Raw genomic sequence first — 23,105 nt, forward strand, 5'->3', positions numbered from 1 at the left:
TCCTACTTTTGAAAGGGTGTTTCCTTATGGGAAAGAGTGGCGCTCAAGGCTACGAGGTGAGTATGAGTCTTAGCATGAATAATCACACAGTGCACTCTTAGAGGACCACACCCCTGATCCTCAACTGTATGGCAAGCCAAACAGACAATGATAATGAACAAACAAGAGGCACTTGTTGAATAAGCACTTGTATAACAATGAGTACAAAAATATCTGCTGAAGTTACTGCAATTGTCCTTTGAAGTAGAACACCATGCTATGTCTCTTTAGGGTGGTGTGAGATACAAACAGATCTGAGGATAAAATTCCGAGTAAGCTGTCGCTATATCATCGTCTGGTCTCGCAGATGATGATATAGCGACAGCTTACTCAGAATGTTATCCTTAGATCTGAACGGCCAAATAACGGAGGCGATTTTGGAGTGGAGCATTATATTAGCTCATAAATAGATGACCCATTTCTACACTATCTTAAGATTTGAGACACACGGCTGATTTGTTTTACAGTCCTGATGAAGTCGATGGGGTATCCCCTGGACGAAACACGTGTTGGCTGTGGGGTCTGATTGGAACATCATTCATGGCAGTATTGCTGAATAACTGACTGGATTGAGTTTGGACATTGATATTAAAGCTCAAGAGTTTTGTAATCGCATTGACAACTGCCTCGCCTCTCAATCTTTGTGTTTGTATCTCACACCATCCTAAAGACACATAGCATGGTGTTCTACTTCAAAGGACAATTGCAGTAACTTCAGCAGATATTTTTGTACTCTTTGTTATACAAGTGCTTATTCAACGAGTGCCTCTTGTTTGTTCATTAAGGAACCAGAGGGGTACAACATGTGTCGGCACATCGACTTACCATAGGTGTCATCTTTTTGAAGTCTCCTTGAAAGCTGACCCTGAAGATGAAAAATGGATGTTGCTGCCTCCATATCTGAGTTTACTATTTATCTCCAGGTGTGCTTTTTTGTTTTTTTATTAGCAGAAACACAGGTCTAGCTTTATGTATGAAAGAAGAAAAAAGTTCAACTGTAACATTGGATAGGAAGAGGGCCTAAGTTACCAGTTTTATTTCTGGTTTTGGATAGGAGGAGGGCCTAAATTACCAGTTTCGTTTCTGGTTTCTGCAACCCCTTACAGGGTTAAAAAGAACAATGTATTATTTTTCGTCCATTTAAAGAGGAATCGACATGTTTCATGCCAACTTTCAAAATGTCTGTCAATCACGGGAACATACAAAATTTAGAATTACCATTCTCAGAACCTCTATTGTTTTCAAGGTAAGGGAGGGGGATATCAATGTGGAAAGCAAATTAGTCTTTGTGTATTGAATCTTGTGAAGTGATGACAGATAAAATGTACCGATATTTCTTTGTGAGAGCCAGTAAAAACTTACTGGTATTTCATCAATAAAGATAGGTTGTCTGTTTGGTTCTGAAAGGCCGTGGTTGGTAAGACGTAGTCAATTCAGCTCTAGTTAATTTTCCTTTTCATATCAAATGTTAGCACAATGGTCACAGATTCTTGGGCTGTGCATGTAATTTTACTGGCACTCGGGTCTAAACCTACACTTCTGACTCAGAAAAACTGGCACCTGAGATAAAACTTCGGCAGTCCAATTATTTGTGGAGTCCACTGGCGGGACTTGCCCAGCACGGTATTAGCATAGCGGCATTGTGCTACATTGTGCCAATATGTGCCTTGTTTACATTTGAAGGCTACCCGGTTGGATTTTCTACTAGACTCTTGCATGGTGTAAACCCAGGCCCATCACCACCTTCAGTCCACTGAGTGTTGGAAGAAATGTCCCGGGTCCCACTTGAGGACACCTGACCCTGCGCATAGCTTAGCAGTACCTATCTGGCTTACACACGAGTTGGATTAAGAAGTTTTCCTTTTGTGTGCTGTTAGCCACTGTGGGCACACACCCGAACTCTTTTCAGGTACCGTAACCTCAAACCCAGAAACAAAGTGTGTATGCAGGTCCCGCAACCTATCGTGAACAATTGAACACTCGGTTCTACTACGCTAGAACATTTTTACCACACGTGTTGCGTCATGCATCTTGTATGTTAACGGTTGTTTACTCAATGATCTCCAAAAGCCTATTGGGAACTACTGATGAGGGTGATACCACTCATATATTCTCAAAAATATAATTAAACACGGCACAGAATACACAGTCAGTTTTCAGACGGGAAAACACATATTTTGTGTGCAATAGGGTGCCAAGTGTTACAACAGCATTTCCTCTGTAATATTCTATTGCTTATAGATTTTCGTATTGATACCTTCTATTGATAGCTTGGGCCTCCTTGTAGCTTAACATAAGGGTGCACAGTTCAAATGCTACAGAATTTTCTCTTTGCTCTTAACGGAGGGGAGATCAACCATTGCTGACTAGTTGGATTTTCGAATTTTGATAGCAGAATGGCATTAATTGGCAGTCCCAGATGGTTATATTTCTGTGGACATTTTATATTCTACTTCAAACTAGTTGATCGCCTAGGATATCACCGTCTAGTGGCGCCTGGCTGCACCGTTAATATACAGATCAGCCCCCTTGTGCCTGAGGAATAGGCAGCGAGCAGCCTCTGGTTTCCTCACTACCTGGCCTGAGAAGATATTCTGCCTACTGGGGTCAGAAGAGTGAGTTCCTGACATCTCACTGGTATTGCCTAGCTCTCCTTTGCGTTCACCCAATCTTCCACTAATCAGTAATTCAGCTATAGATCTACTGGTTACTGTGCTAGTCCAAGGTTGCCTTGGAGGGGTAGATCGAGTCACATTTGTTATATAAAATGTACCCCATTCCTCATTGAAATTGTGTCTTAGTGTGCACTGCACCTCTATGTGAACCATCAAAACAACTTTGATCTGGGGGAGGCATTACTTAAGATCTGAAATTCAGACTTACCAGGATAGTATGGGACTTAGGTCCCTGCATCCCCCCCAACTCTGCCATTCTCTGGCTCGGTCTGGCCTTTCTGCTTCTTGCAGCTGTGTTCCAGGGCCCCAGCATAGTTATGGTTCAGAGCCCTACAGCCACTCCTGCTGTTTCTCTATCCTGCTCACTGTAGAGAGACAACACATTCTCTTACTCGGAAATCTGTTTTTACAGGTGCCTCGTCTAATACACAGTGAGGCCCTGTATCATACACCGCTTTGCTCTTGCACACAAGCGTAAAATGTTTTCTTTCACCATTACCCCATACATTCCTTGTAAACGCTCCCCTTTTTCATCAACTTTTCACAGTCTGAAGTATTTCTATTGGTGGTAATGCAGATCTGCATAATAGAGCCACGCCTTAAAGAACGGTATTTCTTGTACAGTCGTACTGTGCTAAAAGGATGGGCATATGCTGGTCTCAATTCATAAGAGGGTCTTACCAGCAGCAAGATGTTGTTCACCTTGTGGTGCCCACTATATACTTATCCAGTTCAATCTTCAGCCTCTTAATTAATCCATTCTTGGTTTCTGTTGAGAGAAATAAAAACCATAGAAGATATGTCGGCGAGTGATCCAGGCAGACAACAAGGAAAAGTTTTAAACACTACTGAAATTAATACATTTGTTCTTTTTCTGCGACTCCCCCTATATTCTCTTCTGCGGACTAGAAAACCTGGCAGCTCCTTAACCCCACTTTAGTGCCAAGTCTGTGCCTAGACCTCCAGCTCTTGAAGATCTAACATCGCCTTTTGGTGTTGGTTCATCTTGCACTATTGCAGTTGGTTCCTTTTCTCGGCGTCTTTGCAGCATGGAGCTGGAGGTTAAAAAGCAACCTGATGTCTGCAGTAGTAACACCTGGGATGGGAGCCCCACCAGAAATAAGTGCATCTCTCTCCCAGTTCGCATGGTAGATCAGGATGCTCTTCCTTCCCTGAGCTGGATGCCCAATTTGTTGTGCTTTTGATGGCTCAGGATTTACTTTACTGTCACTAGTTTTTAGAGATGAGTTCTGTTGTCATCAAATCACTATCACTTTGTGCAACAGGGCTATGGAGACCCTGTATGACAGATGAAGTGATCCCAGGCTGGGACTTAATTTGATACCTGCTCCAAAATCAAGCTTTGTTTGTTGCTCCATTCATTTGTAGACCCTATCTCCATCTTTGATTTTACTACAATTTCCTGTATACTGCACATATTTATTGGGGCTTTCAGCCAGCTCTCTTCATCCACTGTTCTGTTATTTAGTCATTCACATTTTTTTTTTCTGCTCACTACAGCAGGCAACATGATTCAGTGGGTCAGCCTACTTCAGCCCCTGGATAACTTCACTGTGAGTGGCGGTATTTTACCCTTCCTCAAGAAGAAATTCCACAAACAAAATAGTTCCCTTAAGTTCCAGTGACTACTGTGGCAATGCTCACTTTTTTCAATATAAATGTATTTTCACCTTTAGCCTGTTTTTTTTTATTGAGTAAACTTTTGTAAAAACTTGTCAAAGCAAAACAAGCATTGACAAATCAAAAAAGCTTGCAGCAAACAGCAGATCGGTTGACTTTTACATTGCTTGTTTTGCTGTGTTTGTTACATATGTGTCTGCAAAAGTGTGCTCAGAATTGATAAAGGGCATGCCCTTAATTAATGCAATTCTTTCCAGTAGGCTTATTTGCAAACTTGCTGCATCCCCGTGGAGACATCCTCCTCTTTTACCCCTGCTGCCATCTTGCATGACATTTACAGTGTCCTAGACAGTTGCCACACCTAGACGTGCCCACTGCTGAACCTTTGACTCGGACCGATTCAGTGGTCTTAACTGGGCATTGGGAGCCACGTGCTCCCTTCATGAAAGCACAGCGATTAACTCTTCCTTTGTGATCAGCTTTGTGGAAGGCAGATTGCGTTTTTACACACCTTTCACAAGACTTAGCTACAACACTTGTGCTACTTGTGACTCAATCTTAGTGAGGCTCAGACGTGATTGCCTATGATTACTGATTGATTTCATGCTTTGAAACTAATTCCTTGATCCTGCTTCCTTACATTTTGGTAATGTAATTTGTGATTATCATGTATATCCCTGTTCATTCTGCCGTTGTTGTCCTCTTACACGTTTTGACATTATTTGTAAGAATCCATAGGTTACTTTCACTAGTTGTTTGTGAACTACTCTGATCGATTCCAGGCATAGTTTGCTATACAGAACACTAAAATATAAATAGTAAATTCTGTCTCTTAAGAAGTCCCTGAGCAGAGATCCAGTGGTGAACACCAGTCTTTGAAAGGTTTCTGACGGCATCCACTTATGGGGTCACATGTTAGACACCACCACTTTTAAACAATGATTTCATCTGCAAATTGACCAATTATGTTGAATAACTTCCCTTTGCTCATCAGACTAGTTCTTTCTTTGTGTGCAATTCCTTAAAGGTTTCAAAGCCCTCCTGTTAGAAATTGTGTTGTTTGTTGATTTGGTTGTGAGCCTTAGTCAAACAGCCACGACAATCCTAGTCAGGGTACCTGTCAGGCAAACCCTGAATTAACCTGTTCTCACCTTCTGGTAGAGGCTAGGTGTGAGTCTGCCCTGCCAAGTGGTGCCATCCCAGTCCTGGACCCTTGGCAAGTTTTTGCTCCAGCAGTCTCTGTCAACCTGATGCATTGCTGCATGGATCGGAACCGGTGCAACCCTCCTGTTCCGTGGGTTGAAACTATTGCATCGCCTCTACTGTGAGTCCCAACTCTGATGCATTGCTGCTGTTGCAAATTTCACGGTATTCATTCATCAATTTGTAGACGAAAACATTATTTAAAAGTTATTGTGTCTAACATGTGGCTGTCTTTGAAGTCTCCCCCCACTTAAAACACCCAACTGGGTATAAGTACGGAACCTCTGACACCATCAACTCAGTACATTTCTGGACCTGTGAGTACTCTGCCAGGAAGATGGACTGTTGTGCAGCTGCGGGACTGGCACTCTGCTGGCCTGCTGCTTTGCTGGACTCCTGCCTTGTTTGTCTGCCCTGCTGGCTTTTGTTCCCCTGCCTGGGTAAGGACTGGACCTAAATCACTTAAACATCATGACCATGCGCTGCATCTTAGCTACTAAGTGAAGATCAGTAAATTATACTTGTATCGTGTAGTTTTTCACTTCCTTACTAGAGGGTGTAGCTAAAGACCAAATAAAAAGTCTAGAGTTACACAAGAAAGAATTAGATTAGATGGGCATCGTGTTCTTTTCTCTGCTCCACATTGTATGCAGAAATGTAAATAAAAAGTGCATCTGAGTGAATAGTATCTGAATGCATACCTTCCTCTCTTTCCTATGTAAGCACACAAAGGACAGCCTGCTTTTGACATTAATGGTCTTTCTGAATGTTTGTTTTCCAGCATGGTCCTAAGTAGCCGAGATGTGATTTGTTACCATTCTGCAAACACCTAAAATAGCTATTCCAAATACTGTTTTATAGTCCTATTCGTTGTGAATCCGAGAACTGCTGTTTAACTCCATGGAATGTTAGACATGAGAAAACCTCTCTGTGAAGTGCTTTGTTGTTGGACACTATGGCTCCTTTAAATTATTGATTAGCTCCCTTTGTTTTATGTATAATTCAACCACCTTTGTGCTTTTTATTTCTGCAGGGACCAACGACCGTTCGTTGACTACGGGGATACAATGATGTACAGCTTGGAGTCGAGCCCTAGTACGTGGCTACGTACGCACTCAGTTTGGGGGAGGTACGGTGCTGCTATGGCTCTTTGGTTGTGGAAATGGGGGGAGGCTTGGAAAGTGCACATGTGCACCTTCCCCTGTGAGTGGTGCTGCTGTTGAGGGTAGGTAGGAGTCAGACTGTTGCACAGGCAGTTCTGAACAGTTCTCAATGTAATTCATGGTTGGAGTTTGAAGTCCAAGGGTTGACTGCCTACTCCATCCCTAAAGCATGTGCTGTATTGTACCTCTCCCTTATCCTGTATCTCAGCGTACTTCGATTAAATCCTTAGAGACTGTTGTACACCACATGTAGATCAACAAAGAGTTGAATACAGGTTGAGAACTTCTATGGAGAATTAGACTTGGGCTTTGTTTGTCTACTTAAAAAGATAGGGAACATCCATCCATGAAGGCCTAGTGTTGAGTAGGTATATTTATAAAGAGCCATTATATTGGGTAGCTCTTCTCATTCAGAGAGTGTTCCAGGCGTCTGGTGTGGTAAACTATACCAAAACTGGGCAGTTCTGTTTCTCAGACCTTCTTTTGTTCCTTCCTGTGTTATTGTGTTTCTGCCTCTGCTGATCAGTTTTCATAAATTTTCTTTGCTGCACAGATTTTGTCTAGTATGGGCAGCCTCTCCTTGACACAGTTCATTAAGATGCTGCACACGTTTATTTCTTCATATGATTGAACCTTCCTCTTGCACATTCTACAAAAACATGTTAATTTACCCAGCTACTATCAAATGCTATATAGAGAACCCACAACACTGACCCACTTTGTTGCTTTTATAAAAAACTGAAATGTTCCCTTATGAGCTCTGAATATATTTAATTGGCTGTCTCTACTTATCCAGCTCTTCCCAATGATGCCCGAGTAGGATTTATCATTCCACGCAGTGCCAATGCTGGCAATAGATTTTCCAGTTTTACATACAGTGCTGGTACCAGTGTACCACTTCGGATTCCGGCCTGGTCCTCTGGGTAGATTCTCTTACACATATTGCAAGGTTTTAACGGGACCAGCTTTTGCCACATAAAGCTTGCATATGTGGAGTACTTCTGATGCAGAGGCAAACAGCGAAATTAATGGGTGGGCAAGGAAATATGGATATCCTTCTCCATGAAGTTAAGCCTCTTTAGGGACACATTTGATTTGGACCACACGGCAGATTTGGAATTTGATTGCAGTTACTGTGGGGAGACTTTTAACCTTTGTTGCACATTCTATGTTGATCCTTTGGATGGCTGTTCGAAATGGGGGTTTTGGTGAATTCATTGCTTTGACAGTTTCGTCTCCCTACTGCTTTAACTTTGCTTGTAATGTGGTTTTGTGGTACTATTTAACATGCCATGTGTATGTTCCTGTCCAAAGAATACTTGTCTGTTTATCTCCTGTGGCTCCATCTGCCTGAAATCGATGGGGCTTTTCCACACGTCCGCCATCAGTGTTCGGCTTTCTCCTTGGCCGTCTTTTCCTCATGTGCCGTGGAGGGATAGGCAGGGGAATCAATCAGCTCATGAACCCAGGCTCCTTTAATAAAAGATGACGCAGGGGACCTGGCTGCCGCTCTCACACTCGTCGGACATGGGTTGGGAGGAGCATTTCCACTTCCCCCCGTCCATGCTCCACTACGTGGCGGGGAGAGCAGAGCCGCACTTTACCGAGGGCATGTAGTTCTTCCGCCTCACTTCCCGCCATGCCCGACTTCCTCTAAAAGGGTCAGAGAGCACTGGAGACCAGAGAGGTGGAGGAGGGGTGGAGGGATAAAAAATGCAGGTGGGCTGCGTTTTCTTCCCAATACCGTTTCTGGAACGATTGTGCACAGCTGCCGTCTCTGAGTTTGAGACTCCCTGCATACCAATCCTGACAGGAACAAACCTTGTTCTCACTTCTGTGCTTTTCTGGTTCATGCGCAGCATTAATTATTCAATCATTCGAAATGAGTGTTAGTGTGCACTATGCAGTGCTATTACCGTGCAATTTAGTTTTCTTTTTGGTGTTTGGATTGTTCCAAAAGTGACTATTGTCTGTAATGTATATGCTGTGTGTTACTTTCCGTGGAAGTAGAGCTAGGGCTGCGCAGAATGTTTTGTAGCGCCCCATTGCACCTGGTGCGATTGGCTGTATCGCAGATCCTATTTTAGTGTTTTCTAACCTCAGATTATATTCCCTGGTATTCTTGATCCTCAGTCTCTCCAGCGAGAACTGAGCAAATTGTTGGGAACATGCTATTCATACTTTTTCTTGTTACTACTGTTTGTCTTTTTGGTACTTGTCAGTCATTGAAGTATCTGAAAGGCTCACATCTTTGTAGTTTGATTTTATGCTCACGGGTTTGTCTAGGCTTTTCTCATACTGTAATCTTGTGGTTCTATAGATTTCTCCGTCTGACACATTGCTGCTAACAGCTTCTCGGACATGGGAATTTTACAGCCAGACGTGCGATGTGTATTACTCGTGGCTATCTCCTTGAAGCCTAGCCTCCCTGATAGCCGAAGGCATCTTCCTTTACAGCTCAGCCTCACTCTGGGCCATCATCAGAGGTCCAAGGGCCTTTCACTTCCACCCTTTGGTGCACAGTCTCATCGCCCGTCTCAGCCCCACGTGCATGGCTTAGCCCTGACTGCCTTCAGTGGTCCCATAGGCTTGCACTCTCTCATTTTAACATCCAGTCTCACCTCTGGCCATCCTTAGTCATCCCGTAGGCTTGGAATGGGAGAATCATATTTTTTTTACTCTCCCACACTGTTTCTCCCCTATGGCGTCATAGGATTTTCTCGCAGGAGGGGTCTTGGCAGGTGAAAAGGACAGCGGCAGCACCATTCATGCTAAAAAGGGAGCTTCATGAAGTACATCTACTGATTCCACATGAGCATACAATAAGAGTACACATGATGTGCACTGCAGCTCTTCTTTTGAGTTTATAGTATTAATTGTACTTATGGTTTAAGGTGCTGCATGCCCAGCCACGTGTCTTGGCTGTCTCTGTACCCCCATGATTCGACAAAATATAAAAAAAAATTCCTTTTCATGTAGCAATATCAGTTTACTACGAATTGTATTTGCAGGCTGTTGCAGTCGTGTCACCGTTTTTTTTTTTAATCGCAACACAGCCTAATTTTTACTTTCATTCTGTAAAGGTAAAATGTGGAAATCCTGGAATAAACCGTAGATACTCTAAATCTATATAAATGATAATTCCGTTATATCCCATTCAGAAAACATAGGCTTCCCATATTCATTACTGTGCATTTCTTGAAATTATTAGAGAAGAAACGGTGTGTTCCGGTTACACGATCGATGATGCAGGTGCGTTTCCACCAGAGTTATTATCCATTCATAATGCAGATGCTTCACACGGCGTCCAATGAGACGCTGACTCCTTCGCCAAAGGATGAGAAGTCTTAAGCTTTGCTGGCCAACGGCTCCCCCTCTTGCTCAAACAGGGACAAAAAAAACTTTGGGCGAAACCATCCCAAGAGCCTTCTGTTTTCAAGTCTGTAAACAACACAACCGTTATTGTCTAGTACATCGGTGTCTTTGTCACTGGGCACCACCAGGCTCTGTCCGTGGTGATGTTGGAGGCCTCTCTGAAGGCAAACGTTTAATTCTTCCACAAAGACAAGGAAACAAATATCTCACTGTATGGAAATAACATCTGTAGAGCCGGCAGACACTGTAATGCTGGTGATAATCTTGGCAATCTTTGGTATAAATCTAACTACTGTGTCTTCCTGTTCACCAAACACGTCCAGGCAGAGTGATTTACGCTCCGCCTTAGAACCAAGTGAACAGATGCTGCAGATGTGCTTTCACTGCTCTCTACAGGAGGTAGCAAGTGCGTCTGGAACGGGTGGGTGGTGATGCAGTGCTTAAGTTGAGCCTCTGGTTGCAAGAGGGTGTATTTTGGGCACCAGCACTTATTTTCCCCAATCACAGTCCTACCAAGAACAAAAGAGATAAAAACACAAAAGGGGGAAGGAGGAGGAAGAGAAAGATGGAAACTAGTGACAAAGGCAGGAAACAGACCACAAGGATCGCACAGGAGTGAGACAGAGGGGTAGAGAGTGTCTGTTAAAGATGCATGAAGGGAACTCAAGGCTACACAGCTTTGGTTTTCGGCACCACAACCTGTTTATAGAGCTGGCATCTTTAGAGCAAGATTTTGGGCCCAGCTCTTATTATTTTACAAATTAAGCACTAGTGTGATCGTTTTAAGTGCAGCCCTAGAGTTCTTTCCCAAATTGCTCTAAGAGTGACCTGCCCACATGTGCAGAAATATATTATCAACCTTATCTCGTAAAATGCTTCGTTCACGTGTTTCCCGCTGCTTAGGTCTAATTTGGCCCCAGACTTCTGTACCATCTTTGATTTTGGGGTCAGTGTGAATTTCTCGAAATCCTTATTGATCCTGTCTGGATTGACTCTGCTCATATATACCCCTCTGATCACACTTTTTTCCCTGGCCAGATTTTTATTAGCCAGGGGCACTGTATCTCTTCCTAAAGTGGACTGTAGTTCCGGGTACTTTTGTGATTACAGACCTTTGGCCTAGAGGTGGTTAGTTACCTCAGCAAGTTATAAATTTAATCTGCGCAGCTTCGCCTGGCTGCATAATTGGGACCAGTTGCTGCAGGCCAGTTCAACCATATCCTGGGCAAAGAGCTAATAAAAATGAATGCCTTTGTACATGAGGTTTGGCTTGACCATCAACTGCAGAGGTGCTATTTGTAGCTGGTCTCCAAATAAACACACTTTCACACATTTATTACTCCAGTACAGTCCAGGTCTGTTTCGATGTTACTATCATTGTATTCTATAACCAGGGCCACTGGAATTTTTACATTTGTTACATAAGGCATCATCTGCTGCATAATCTGCAGATTTTAACAAAAATAAATAATGTTTGTAGTTTAAACAGATCAAAAGTTACTTAAATCGCGACGACACGTGTTGCTGCTACGGCAGGCCTTTTGCAAAGGCTGACTGGACGACTTTCTGTGGCTTATTGTTGTATTTGGGTGTCAGACTGGTACTAATGAGGTGATATCTTTGCACAGATAGTGCTAAGGTAAAAATGGCAAAATAATGAAGTAATACTATTTCAAAATGTGCCACATTACACCGCATAATTTGATGTTTCTTATGCGTAATTTAGTCAACCCTGATTCATAATTTTGACTTCTCCTGCTGCATATGTTGTGTGTTGATCCTATTTATAATTAAATAAATAACTGCTTACTGCCTCACCGATGTGTCATCAGCTTACATAGAAAAACATCTAGATCCATACTGTTTAAGGGGCTGTCCAGATTAGAGAAGAAAAACGGTTCTCTTTCCCCAGTCATGGATATCGAGCAATCACTAACAAAATTAATTCTAAAATGGTTGTTTGTTTGATGACACCAGCTAGGGTTTTAAGATTGTGACATTCCTCATCAGATGGCTCATTTAAGGCTTACTATATGAGGTTGTGTCTCACGTAATGCATTTAGGGCCTGATTTAGATGTTTGCAGTGCTACCGCCGTTCCGCCGCTACAGCGGTCCCGTGAACTCCCGCAAATCGACAGAGTTCTGACATATTTAGATGTATTGCGGTTGAACTGCCACAACAGAGTGATTTTCTTTGCCATCAGGCTGGTGGTCTCCCGCTGACCCTATGTAAATGTTACAGTTCTGCAAGCAGTGTTCTGGCAGTTGATTGCTGACGGAAGGAGCCATCGCGAAAGCAAATGAACATTGTACAATAGCAGTGGCTATGGGAATAGAAGCAAGTAAAACACACCCCATGTACCTTAGACATATGTGTCCACCTGCATAACACACTACATGACAGGCTGCATACACACTACCACACACATATACATGCCAAAAATACACATTGCCATACATCCATAACACAACACACATACACACTATTGATACTACACCCACATACAACACAACCACAACCAACACAATTACACTCATCTACACAAACACACACAAAAGCACAACTACACACATCACAACCACCACAAACAAAAAACAACACTCACCTGAATGTTGCACACAGCAACACATCACACAACCATACATACACAACAAACGCCAGACCCACGTGCAGGTGTCACACATACAGACACAAACACATCACCCACTCCAGCTCCACTTCAGTCCCCTCTACCTAAACCAGCCAGTCCACTCCCATCCTTCTCTTTTAAAAGCTGTGAGGTGCCATAAATGTGCCCAGTAGATGTCCATTCATGAGAAGGATTCCCCTAGATTATAGGCAGGACACAAGTGAAGGACAGCACAGGCAGGGGAAATTGTAGTATCCAAACAATTTTCACTGTCACATAAGAGTTGTATTGCCAAGAACAAAACATGAGAGTAGTAGTACACGTCTGAAGTCCTGAGTCCAACTTTCTCACAGTGTGGCCCACATTGTGTATTACAGTACAAGTCATTGTGTCATTGGCATTTAATTGCAGTTCCAGTGAAATACATGTCCTGACTTACATTCACAACTGAAAGCACAACATTGCACTTACAGGTCACATTGCAAAGTGCACACACGGACACGGTTTACAATTGTGATGTTCCATTTATTTTGGTGCAGGCATTCATTTGATGATGAATACTTGCACCAAAATAATAATTGTGTATGTCAACAGATTTATTTTTGATACAGGTGTATCTCCAATGATGTCGGACACAGATGTTTCGCAGACATGTGCTTGTCACGAGTTGTTAAAAAAACAATACTGTGATGTATGTTACTGCACTGTTTCCGAGCTAATGTTAAGTGCTAAAACAACGTTAACTAGTAATATGTAATGCTGACCTTCGAGCCAAACAGTGGTGGGATCGTGTTTCCTCTGTGGTCTAGTGGCAGCAGCGACAGCATGTCATGTCCAGACGTTTCCAGTTGAAAATGGAAGTGAAAATGGGGAAAAAAAAGGTAGGGTTTTATCTAATTTCCCTTGCAATCCGCCAGCTTAGGTGTGGCGGTAACACTGCCACAGTTGCATTGGTAGGAAGGCACATCGTAATCTGCTCGGCTGGAAATGTGGCTGAAGTCCTGCCACCAGTGACTGTTTTTGATTGTGCTATTGATGCGGGTGGAGATTCCTTTCGCCTATGGAACCGCCAAGACCTAAATAGAGCAGGCGGACTGCCAAGACGGCGAACGAGCTTTCCAATGGAAAACTGACAGCGGGATCGTTACCGCCAAAGTCAGGCCTTTAGTCCTTTGTGCTCATCTGAATAAATACCTTGGTGTCTAACTTATTCATAGAAAAAAAGTATTTACAAAAAAAAATCTGTTGAGGGAGGGCATGCCCATCGCTGCCACTTGAACCTTGAACTCTCATACACCTTTGTTCTTTTACTTTGTTTATGCCTGTATATACTTCTGAAGTTTCAGCACGAAGGGCAGACTCTGTCCTTGGCAAAAAGTGTAGGCTAGCTGTGCATAGCCTGTGCCACGATTTCTGGCATAGTAGGAAAAGGGACATTTTACTTCTGAATCAGCGGGTGTTATCTTTGATAGCACTATCTTCAAGTATGCAGGTTAGCACGCACATTTATAGTCTCAGAAAGAGCATGAAGCCACTTTGAGATGAAAAGTGCCTTTAATTGCTCGTTTGTAGTGTTATAAAGCACTATGTGATCCCTTTCAGTAGCAACAGAGAACATGACAGAAGGAGGTAAACAAACCATCCAACAAACATTGTGTGAACTTCTTCCCTAGCAGTGGTTTATGGAGCGTATTTGTTACCTGTGGTTCTGGCTTACTTTTACATTACCGATTTAGGTGCACAAAATTAATAATTTCAATCTACACAATGGACCAGAAGTGCGACCCTCAGTGTTTGTGACTCACAAACTGCAAGTAGCAAACACTGATGCACAATAGTGTCTGAGACACTGTTTGCGATTCCCGAATGGGTCGCAAGGAACCTGCATCATTAATATGCATGAGGAAGGTTGCAATTTGTGACCCATTGGGAATGACTGGCACGCACCGGGATGATGGCTTGCTGAGGTCAGCAGACCACCATATCTGTGACTGCATTTTAAATAACGCATTTTTATTTTTTTGAAATGCAGCCTATTTTCCGTAAAGAAAAACAGGATGCATTTCATAAATAAAAACGAAAAGGGACCACTGCCTGCTTTTAAAAAAATGTTTTCACCCACATTCACAAAGGGGGAGAGGTCCCTTAGGGACTCCTCCTCGTTTGCAAATGGGTTACCACTTCCTCTACGGAGTCGGTAAAGTATGAATGTTTTGCGATTACATTCAGGTCGCAATACATTCATACATACCAGTGCAACTCGCTGTTAGGAAGGGACGCCCTTTACACCCCTCTATCTAATAGCGACTCGAAAACCCTGTTTTGTGAGTCTGTAATAGGTTACTAACTCACAAACTAGGGTTGATACATTCCAAAATTCTTTTGCGACCGGTAAAATGCTTCGCACATTTGGCCATCATACATACCAGTGTTATTAGGAAAGGACGCCATAAACACCATTTCCTTTTGCGACTCGCAAATTGCTAATTTTTGCTACTTGAAATTTACGTGTCGCACAAGGAAATGTACTAACACAGACACATTTAGCGATTCTCAATGGGGTTGCAGTTGACCTGCTTCCTTAATATTCATGAGACAGGTTGCAATTTACGACATATTGGAAATGGGCAATAGCACAGGGATGGTGGCCTGCTTAGGACAGCAGACCACCATGTCTGTATTTGTTTTTAAATAAAGCAACTTTTTTTTAATGCAACTGGCAAAATTCTTCGTCCGTCAAACCCAATTTTTCCACATCTTATTTGCTGTAGTCTTATAGTTTATCACAAGGTGGCAGTGTTGAGTGATTGTGGCATGTTTACAGTGGTTTGTTTTTCACCTTTGAAACAGATTGAGGGAGCAGCTTTGTAAAATCGGAGCATAGATTCATTGGGTATTACTTCTGCACCATTGGCTCAGTGAAGGCTTTTAAGCTTGTGCTGCTTTGTTGCGTGTTATGAAGTGATTCTTTGGCTGCTTGTTGTAGTGTCCTTCAGACCGGACATTCTGTGTTTTTTTATTTTACTCTACCGTGGGGGGAGGGGTTCATTTTATTCTACCTCGGGCTTCGCAATTTGCCTCTAATGCTTCTCTGCTGCACCTCTTGGGTCACTGTGTGAACATGTGATTGTGATGAGAGAAGTGGTCAAACCGCCACAGGCATAACACAAGAACCGGTTGTATGACAGAACCACGCATGCCAGAACCATGTATAACTTAACAACGCGGTTTGAACTACAACCATGTCTTTTCCACGCATGCCTTTACTATGCAGGCCTTTACAATGAATTTTGTTGTAAAAGCATGCTTAGAAAAGGCATATGTGGAAACGGCATGCATGGTTCTGTCATACAACCCCCCATCTTAACCTAAAAAAGTATCCCAACCCCCCCACCCGCCCTGAGGCCCAAAACTACCCCACCCCTGATAAGTAAACTACCCAGACACCCCTCACCCACCCTGAGCCCTAAAACCTTCCCCCACCCCTAATAACTAAACTACTCTGACCCCCCACCCACCCTAAGCCCTAAAAAAAACTTACCTCCCCCACCCCTGCCCCTAAAACTAAACTACCCCAGACCCTCCACCCACCTTGAGCTCTTAAACCTTCCCCCACCCCTAATAACTAAACTACCCCACCACCCACCCTGAGCTCTAAAACCTTCCCCCACCCCTAATAACTAAACTACCCCACTGCCCACCCACCCTAAGACCTAAAGAAAACTACCCCAACCACCCCACCCGTCCCTAAAAACTAAAGTACTCCGACACCCCCACCGGCCCTGAGCCCTAAAACCTTCCTCCACCCCAATTAGTAAACTACCCTGACCCCCACCCACCCTAAGCCCTAAAAAATAAACTACCCTGATCCCCTCCACTTCCGCCCCTAACACATAAACTACCCTGAACCCCCAACCACCCTAAGCCCTAAATCAACTGCACCGCTAAAAACTACCCCAAACCCTTTCCCAACCCCACTTACCTCACCCCGTCCTCTCCCAATCCTTCCTCCTCTTCACTCCCCTGCCCTTCCTTAAGCCTTCCCCACCCCTAAAAAATAAACTACCCTGCCCCAACCCACACTAAGCCCTGAAAACTAAACTTCCCCAAACCCCCTACCCTGCAGCCTAAAAAGAAAAAAAAATAGCCCGACCACCCCACCCACCCCAAACCCTTAATCCGCCCCTACCCCTAAAAACTACCCCCAACCCTGCCCCAGCTCCACTTACCTCACCGCGTCCTCTCTCGATTTTCTAGACTGCTATCTGTCATTTTATGTGCCTTAACCACACATATGCGTAGTTTGGCTCATGCATGGTTAAGTACAGAAAAAGGCAGTTGTTCTGGGAAGCGTTGTTACGCTTGCGTGGTAAATGCCTGCGTTGTTTACAACGCGTTGTTTAGGATTCCCCCATTCCTTCAGGGCCTCCCACCCTTCTAGGGGGCCCCATTGAGGCAAAGGTCAATGAATACCTGTGAAATGTGGGATACTCGGGCCCCTTATTTCATTATGCAGAGGATGGCACCATTTTATGCTGCTTCACTGCAAACCGCTGGGGCAGGCTGTCATGCAGCCACAAGCCCGGCCAATGCTCGCTTCCCGTCTCAATCACGGGCATACGCACACCAAAGAAAACGGAAGCTCAAGCAAAAATTGATGCTACAATTCAATAACCTCTTCTCTAAAATGGCCTCAACGGGTCCTGTGTTTCATAAAGGGAGAGAGTCCTGATTACTCCTGCAAACAAACTGGAGGGCACTTGGAAGGTTGGTCATGAGGTTGGTTCTTGGCAGCTCTTCCTTGTTCCAGAGACCTGGACAGAATTATCGCGTGTTTTGTAATATCACCCGCATCCGCATCGGCGCAGTGGTTGGCACAGTGCAAGGTATTCTCCAGATGTCTCAGCCCTCTCTCACTTTTCAAACCATTTCTGTTGTTCACCATGCTTAAAATGTATCGACGTAACAAGGCAGAGTCTCGGGAGTAGCGCTTCGGGGCTACATCAGATTTGGTGCAAGGGCTGAGAAGGCAAGTTCAGTCTTCACTAAGCTCCATGCTGCACTGGATAAAGCTCTGGTCTTCCTCTGGTGTCCAGGTGCGCCCGTCTCATCAGCCTGCACACATTTTGTTTTTAACTCTCCGGAGGGATCAGGACATACAGGCGTGACACTCTTGTTGGTGTAAAAGGTCATTTATTAGAACAGGTTTTAAACATCATTACTCAAAACTTAACTATATCTCCTTTAAACAGACTTTAACTTAAACAATTCCTTTTCCTTTATTTCCTCCTCAAAATATCTCCCTTCAATCTCCCAAATGTATCTACTCCCCTATTCTTCCCATGCCTTCCCTGCCTGTAGCCTACCCCTCCCCGCTCTTTCAAAACCTTGTTTTTCCCCCTGGAAGGGTGGACAAGCCCGCACCTGGCTCTCCACCCTCCCCCCATCTCCTGCCATCACTTCAAATTCACCTGTCCTAAATGACTATTAACCGCCCCTACTTACCCCTTACTTATCTAACTACGATCTCCTCCCTCTGTCTTCCTAAGCTGGGTGGGTGGGTGGTCCTAAATCAATCTCCCTCCTACATTAACGTCGGCGCGGTGAAGAGGCCGACCCCACCCTCCACCCCCCTTATGTCCCCTGCCTAAAACCCACCCCCACCTACCTCTCGACCAATGAGGCGCCTTGCGCGCCACTTCCCTTTCCCGAAAATGCCAGCGGAGAGACTAGACTGCGTCTCTCCCTGTCCGCGGGCCCCTCCATCGTGACATACAGGCGTGACACTCTTGTTGGTGTAAAAGGTCATTTATTAGAACAGGTTTTAAACATCATTACTCAAAACTTAACTATATCTCCTTTAAACAGACTTTAACTTAAACAATTCCTTTTCCTTTATTTCCTCCTCAAAATATCTCCCTTCAATTTCCCTACCGTATCTACTCCCCTATTCTTCCCATGCCTTCCCTGCCTGTAGCCTACCCCTCCCCGCTCTGCTCCTTCAAAACCTTGTTTTTCCCCCTGGAAGGGTGGACAAGCCCGCACCTGGCTCTCCACCCTCCCCCATCTCCTGCCAACCAGGGAAACCCGTGAGCCGTTTCACTGCCCCACCCTCTCTTATTCCTTGGTACACAAATTTGTACCCCATGCGCTTTCTAACACCAGTCTCAATTCTGTGATATAATACACATTGCCCAGCTGTGATAAATGTACCCCATCATCGCAAAACAAATCTTTTTCTTGTTCTTTTATGTCCCCGTGTCTCAGCACTTTGATCCCCTGGGCCCAGCAAAAAACTCTCATAGCTCTGTTCAATTTTTTCCGAGCCCGCTCTATGGCTCCGTGATTGATAGCCCCTCTCCAAGCCCTTCTTGGCACAAATTCCGTCCAAATCAAGCATGTTCCACATAGTTTGTGTTTTAGAAGTTCCAAATCCCTCTGCATCATTTGAATCAAAGTGAGCCCCGATAGTTTCACCAGATCATTCTCCCCCATATGTATCAATAACAAATCTGGACACCCCCAATGCGGCAAGCTACTCGTGATAAATGGAAGCAGGCTCCGCCACCGCATACCACTCTTGCCCCACCAGCGCACTTCATGGTTTCTGCTGGGCAGTCCCAACGATCTGCCATAAACTTGCATCTCTGCAAATTTCGCCGCCCAATGTACAAACGAATGGCCGACCAACCATATCGTCATCTTTCCCTTCTCTGGCCCAGCCACGCAACCTGTAAAGAAAAAACATTGTAACAAACTGCCTGGATACACAAAAAAAAAACCCTCCCTCCCCTATCTTTCTTCTTCTGTCTGTACTGTATTCTTCACGGCCTAACATATCTTTCGCAGCACCTCGACTTCCATCTCCCTATGGCCTCGATCTTAGCCCAATCCCAACCCAAGTGTGCCGCCTCTGTTGCCGCGCCAATCCTAAAAGAGTGCGTTCCATAATCACCTGCGCGCCGCCCTATCCTTCCAAGTGCCATTCTCATGACTTGTAAAAGTTGGTAACTCGTTAGCTTCTTTCCTGACGCATGCATGAAAACGCCTGCTTCACCTGCCCTTGGCCATCTGTCTTTGAAAATGACCCATTCCACAAACGGGCAAGCTAAATCCACACCCCCTTTTCTCAACCATATCCATTTGCCTTTTCCCAGCTGGTCAGTTTTTGACCGTCTTAACCATATCCCCAACCTGTCTCTATGCACATATACCTCTTTTCTCCGTAGCCCAATTTCTTTTTCCACCCCCAACAACTCTGATACTCTAAAGGCACCAAAAAACATCCACAACATACATAACCTAATCAAGCCCACCTCGTATTCATCCCTACAACAAACTGGTAACACCTGTAACATCTCAACCATCATTTCAAACGTAATGGGTTCCCTGGCTGGCTTGTCCCCGCTCGCTCTAACTTTACTCCATCCCCTCAGCATTTTGCCCAATAAGTCATTACGCGCTGGATCATAACCAAAAAACAGTTTGCCATAAAAAGACACACCAGCCAATTTCCCACCAATAGTAGCTGGAGATGAACCCTCCCCGATTAGAAACAGCACGAAACGTCTAGTCCTAGCTTCCAGCATTGGCAGACTTTGTGCCCAGAAATTGCCCCAATTATGTAATTATGCCGCGTGGATACTGCTAATGACATCTCCACCAGCCCCGTGATCATCATGCCCCCCATTCCCAGATGTCTGCCGGGACCACAGTCTTGTTCCGATCCGCTCCAGGTGCCAATTCGCGGAAACGCCGCCACTGTGAACGAGATAGTGAGTCTGCAATCCCGTTGTAAATCCCCGGTATATGTGCAGCTTTAAAAATAACATTCAATGACAGGCATAACAACATGAACTGACGCAACAAGTGCAAAACTCTAAGGTCCCTTGCTCTCTGTCTATTGACCAATTCTACCACTGCCATATTGTCTATCTGAAAAATCACTGTCCTGTTCGCTAATTCTTGACCCCACTCTGCCAGTGCAACTAAAAGGGGAAAAAACTCCAAAAACGCAGTGCTTCTCCCTTGCTGCATCCAAAATGCCGGCCATTTCTCCGCACACCACTGTAGGAAAGTACCATCTTGCCTGGCATGTTACCCCCATTTTTCACTGTATATATGTTGTTTTAGTTGTATGTGTCACTGGGACCCTGGTAACCCAGGGCCCCAGTGCTCATAAGTGTGCCTGAATGTGTTACCTGTGTAGTGACTAACTGTCTCACTGAGGCTCTGCTAATCAGAACCTCAGTGGTTATGCTCTCTCATTTCTTTCCAAATTGTCACTAACAGGCTAGTGACCATTTTTACCAATTTACATTGGCTTACTTGAACACCCTTATAATTCCCTAGTATATGGTACTGAGGTACCCATGGTATTGGGGTTCCAGGAGATCCCTATGGGCTGCAGCATTTCTTTTGCCACCCATAGGGAGCTCTGACAATTCTTACACAGGCCTGCCACTGCAGCCTGAGTGAAATAACGTCCACGTTATTTCACAGCCATTTTACACTGCACTTAAGTAACTTATAAGTCACCTATAAGTCTAACCTTTACCTGGTAAAGGTTAGGTGCAAAGTTACTTAGTGTGAGGGCACCCTGGCACTAGCCAAGGTGCCCCCACATTGTTCAGAGCCAATTCCCTGAACTTTGTGAGTGCGGGGACACCATTACACGCGTGCACTACATATAGGTCACTACCTATATGTAGCTTCACAATGGTAACTCCGAATATGGCCATGTAACATGTCTATGATCATGGAATTACCCTCTCTATGCCATCCTGGCATAGTTGGCACAATCCCATGATCCCAGTGGTCTGTAGCACAGACCCTGGTACTGCCAAACTGCCCTTCCTGGGGTTTCACTGCAGCTGCTGCTGCTGCCAACCCCTCAGACAGGCATCTGCCCTCCTGGGGTCCAGCCAGGCCTGGCCCAGGATGGCAGAACAAAGAACTTCCTCTGAGAGAGGGTGTGACACCCTCTCCCTTTGGAAAATGGTGTGAAGGCAGGGGAGGAGTAGCCTCCCCCAGCCTCTGGAAATGCTTTGTTGGGCACAGATGTGCCCAATTCTGCATAAGCCAGTCTACACCGGTTCAGGGGACCCCTTAGCCCTGCTCTGGCGCGAAACTGGACAAAGGAAAGGGGAGTGACCACTCCCCTGACCTGCACCTCCCCTGGGAGGTGTCCAGAGCTCCTCCAGTGTGCTCCAGACCTCTGCCATCTTGGAAACAGAGGTGCTGCTGGCACACTGGACTGCTCTGAGTGGCCAGTGCCACCAGGTGACGTCAGAGACTCCTTGTGATAGGCTCCTTCAGGTGTTGCTAGCCTATCCTCTCTCCTAGGTAGCCAAACCCTCTTTTCTGGCTATTTAGGGTCTCTGTCTCTGGGGAAACTTTAGATAACGAATGCAAGAGCTCAGCCGAGTTCCTCTGCATCTCTCTCTTCACCTTCTGATAAGGAATCGACTGCTGACCGCGCTGGAAGCCTGCAAAACTGCAACAAAGTAGCTAAGACGACTACTGCAACTCTGTAACGCTGATCCTGCCGCCTTCTCGACTGTTTTCCTGCTTGTGCATGCTGTGGGGGTAGTCTGCCTCCTCTCTGCACCAGAAGCTCCGAAGAAATCTCCTGTGGGTCGACGGAATCTTCCCCCTGCAACCGCAGGCACCAAAAAGCTGCATTACCGGTCCCTTGGGTCTCCTCTCAGCACGACGAGCGAGGTCCCTCGAATCCAGCAACTCTGTCCAAGTGGCCCCCACAGTCCAGTGACTCTTCAGTCCAAGTTTGGTGGAGGTAAGTCCTTGCCTCACCTCGCTAGACTGCATTGCTGGGAACCGCGACTTTTGCAGCTACTCCGGCCTCCGTGCACTTCCGGCGGAAATCCTTTGTGCACAGTCCAGCCTGGGTCCACGGCACTCTAACCTGCATTGCACGACCTCCTAAGTTGTTCTCCGGCGACGTGGGACTTCTTTGTGCGACTTCGGGTGAGCACCGTTTCACGCATCCTCGTAGTGCCTGTTTCTGGCACTTCTCCAGGTGCTACCTGCTGCTGAGAGGGCTCCTTGTCTTGCTCGACGTCCCCTCTCTCTCCTGGTCCAATTTGCGACCTCCTGGTCCCTCCAGGGCCACAGCAGCGTCCAAAAACGCTAACCGCACGATTTGCAGCTAGCAAGGCTTGTTGGCGTTCTTTCGGCGGGAAAACACTTCTGCACGACTCTCCACGGCGAGAGGGATCCGTCCACCAAAGGGGAAGTCTCTAGCCCTTTTCGTTCCTGCAGAAACCTCAGCTTCTTCTGTCCAGTAGAAGCTTCTTTGCACCCGCAGCTGGCATTTCCTGGGCATCTGCCCATCTCCGACTTGCTTGTGACTTTTGGA

The 23,105-nt window shown here is 45.1% G+C and overlaps 1 protein-coding gene across 2 annotated transcripts in view; it reads left to right on the forward strand.

The window, feature by feature from the left end:
- Positions 1-23,105, forward strand: part of LOC138245726 (proton-coupled amino acid transporter 1-like) — a 391,946-nt gene that overhangs the window by 116,208 nt on the left and 252,633 nt on the right. For both annotated transcript variants that reach the window (XM_069199585.1, XM_069199586.1), the window contains exon 5: positions 6,592-6,687. In XM_069199585.1, the coding sequence (XP_069055686.1) occupies positions 6,592-6,687 (96 nt within the window). The remainder of the gene's footprint in view (positions 1-6,591; positions 6,688-23,105) is intronic.

This window comes from Pleurodeles waltl, chromosome 7, assembly GCF_031143425.1.
Source record: "Pleurodeles waltl isolate 20211129_DDA chromosome 7, aPleWal1.hap1.20221129, whole genome shotgun sequence".
In the NCBI taxonomy this organism is placed as follows: Eukaryota; Metazoa; Chordata; class Amphibia; order Caudata; family Salamandridae; genus Pleurodeles; species Pleurodeles waltl.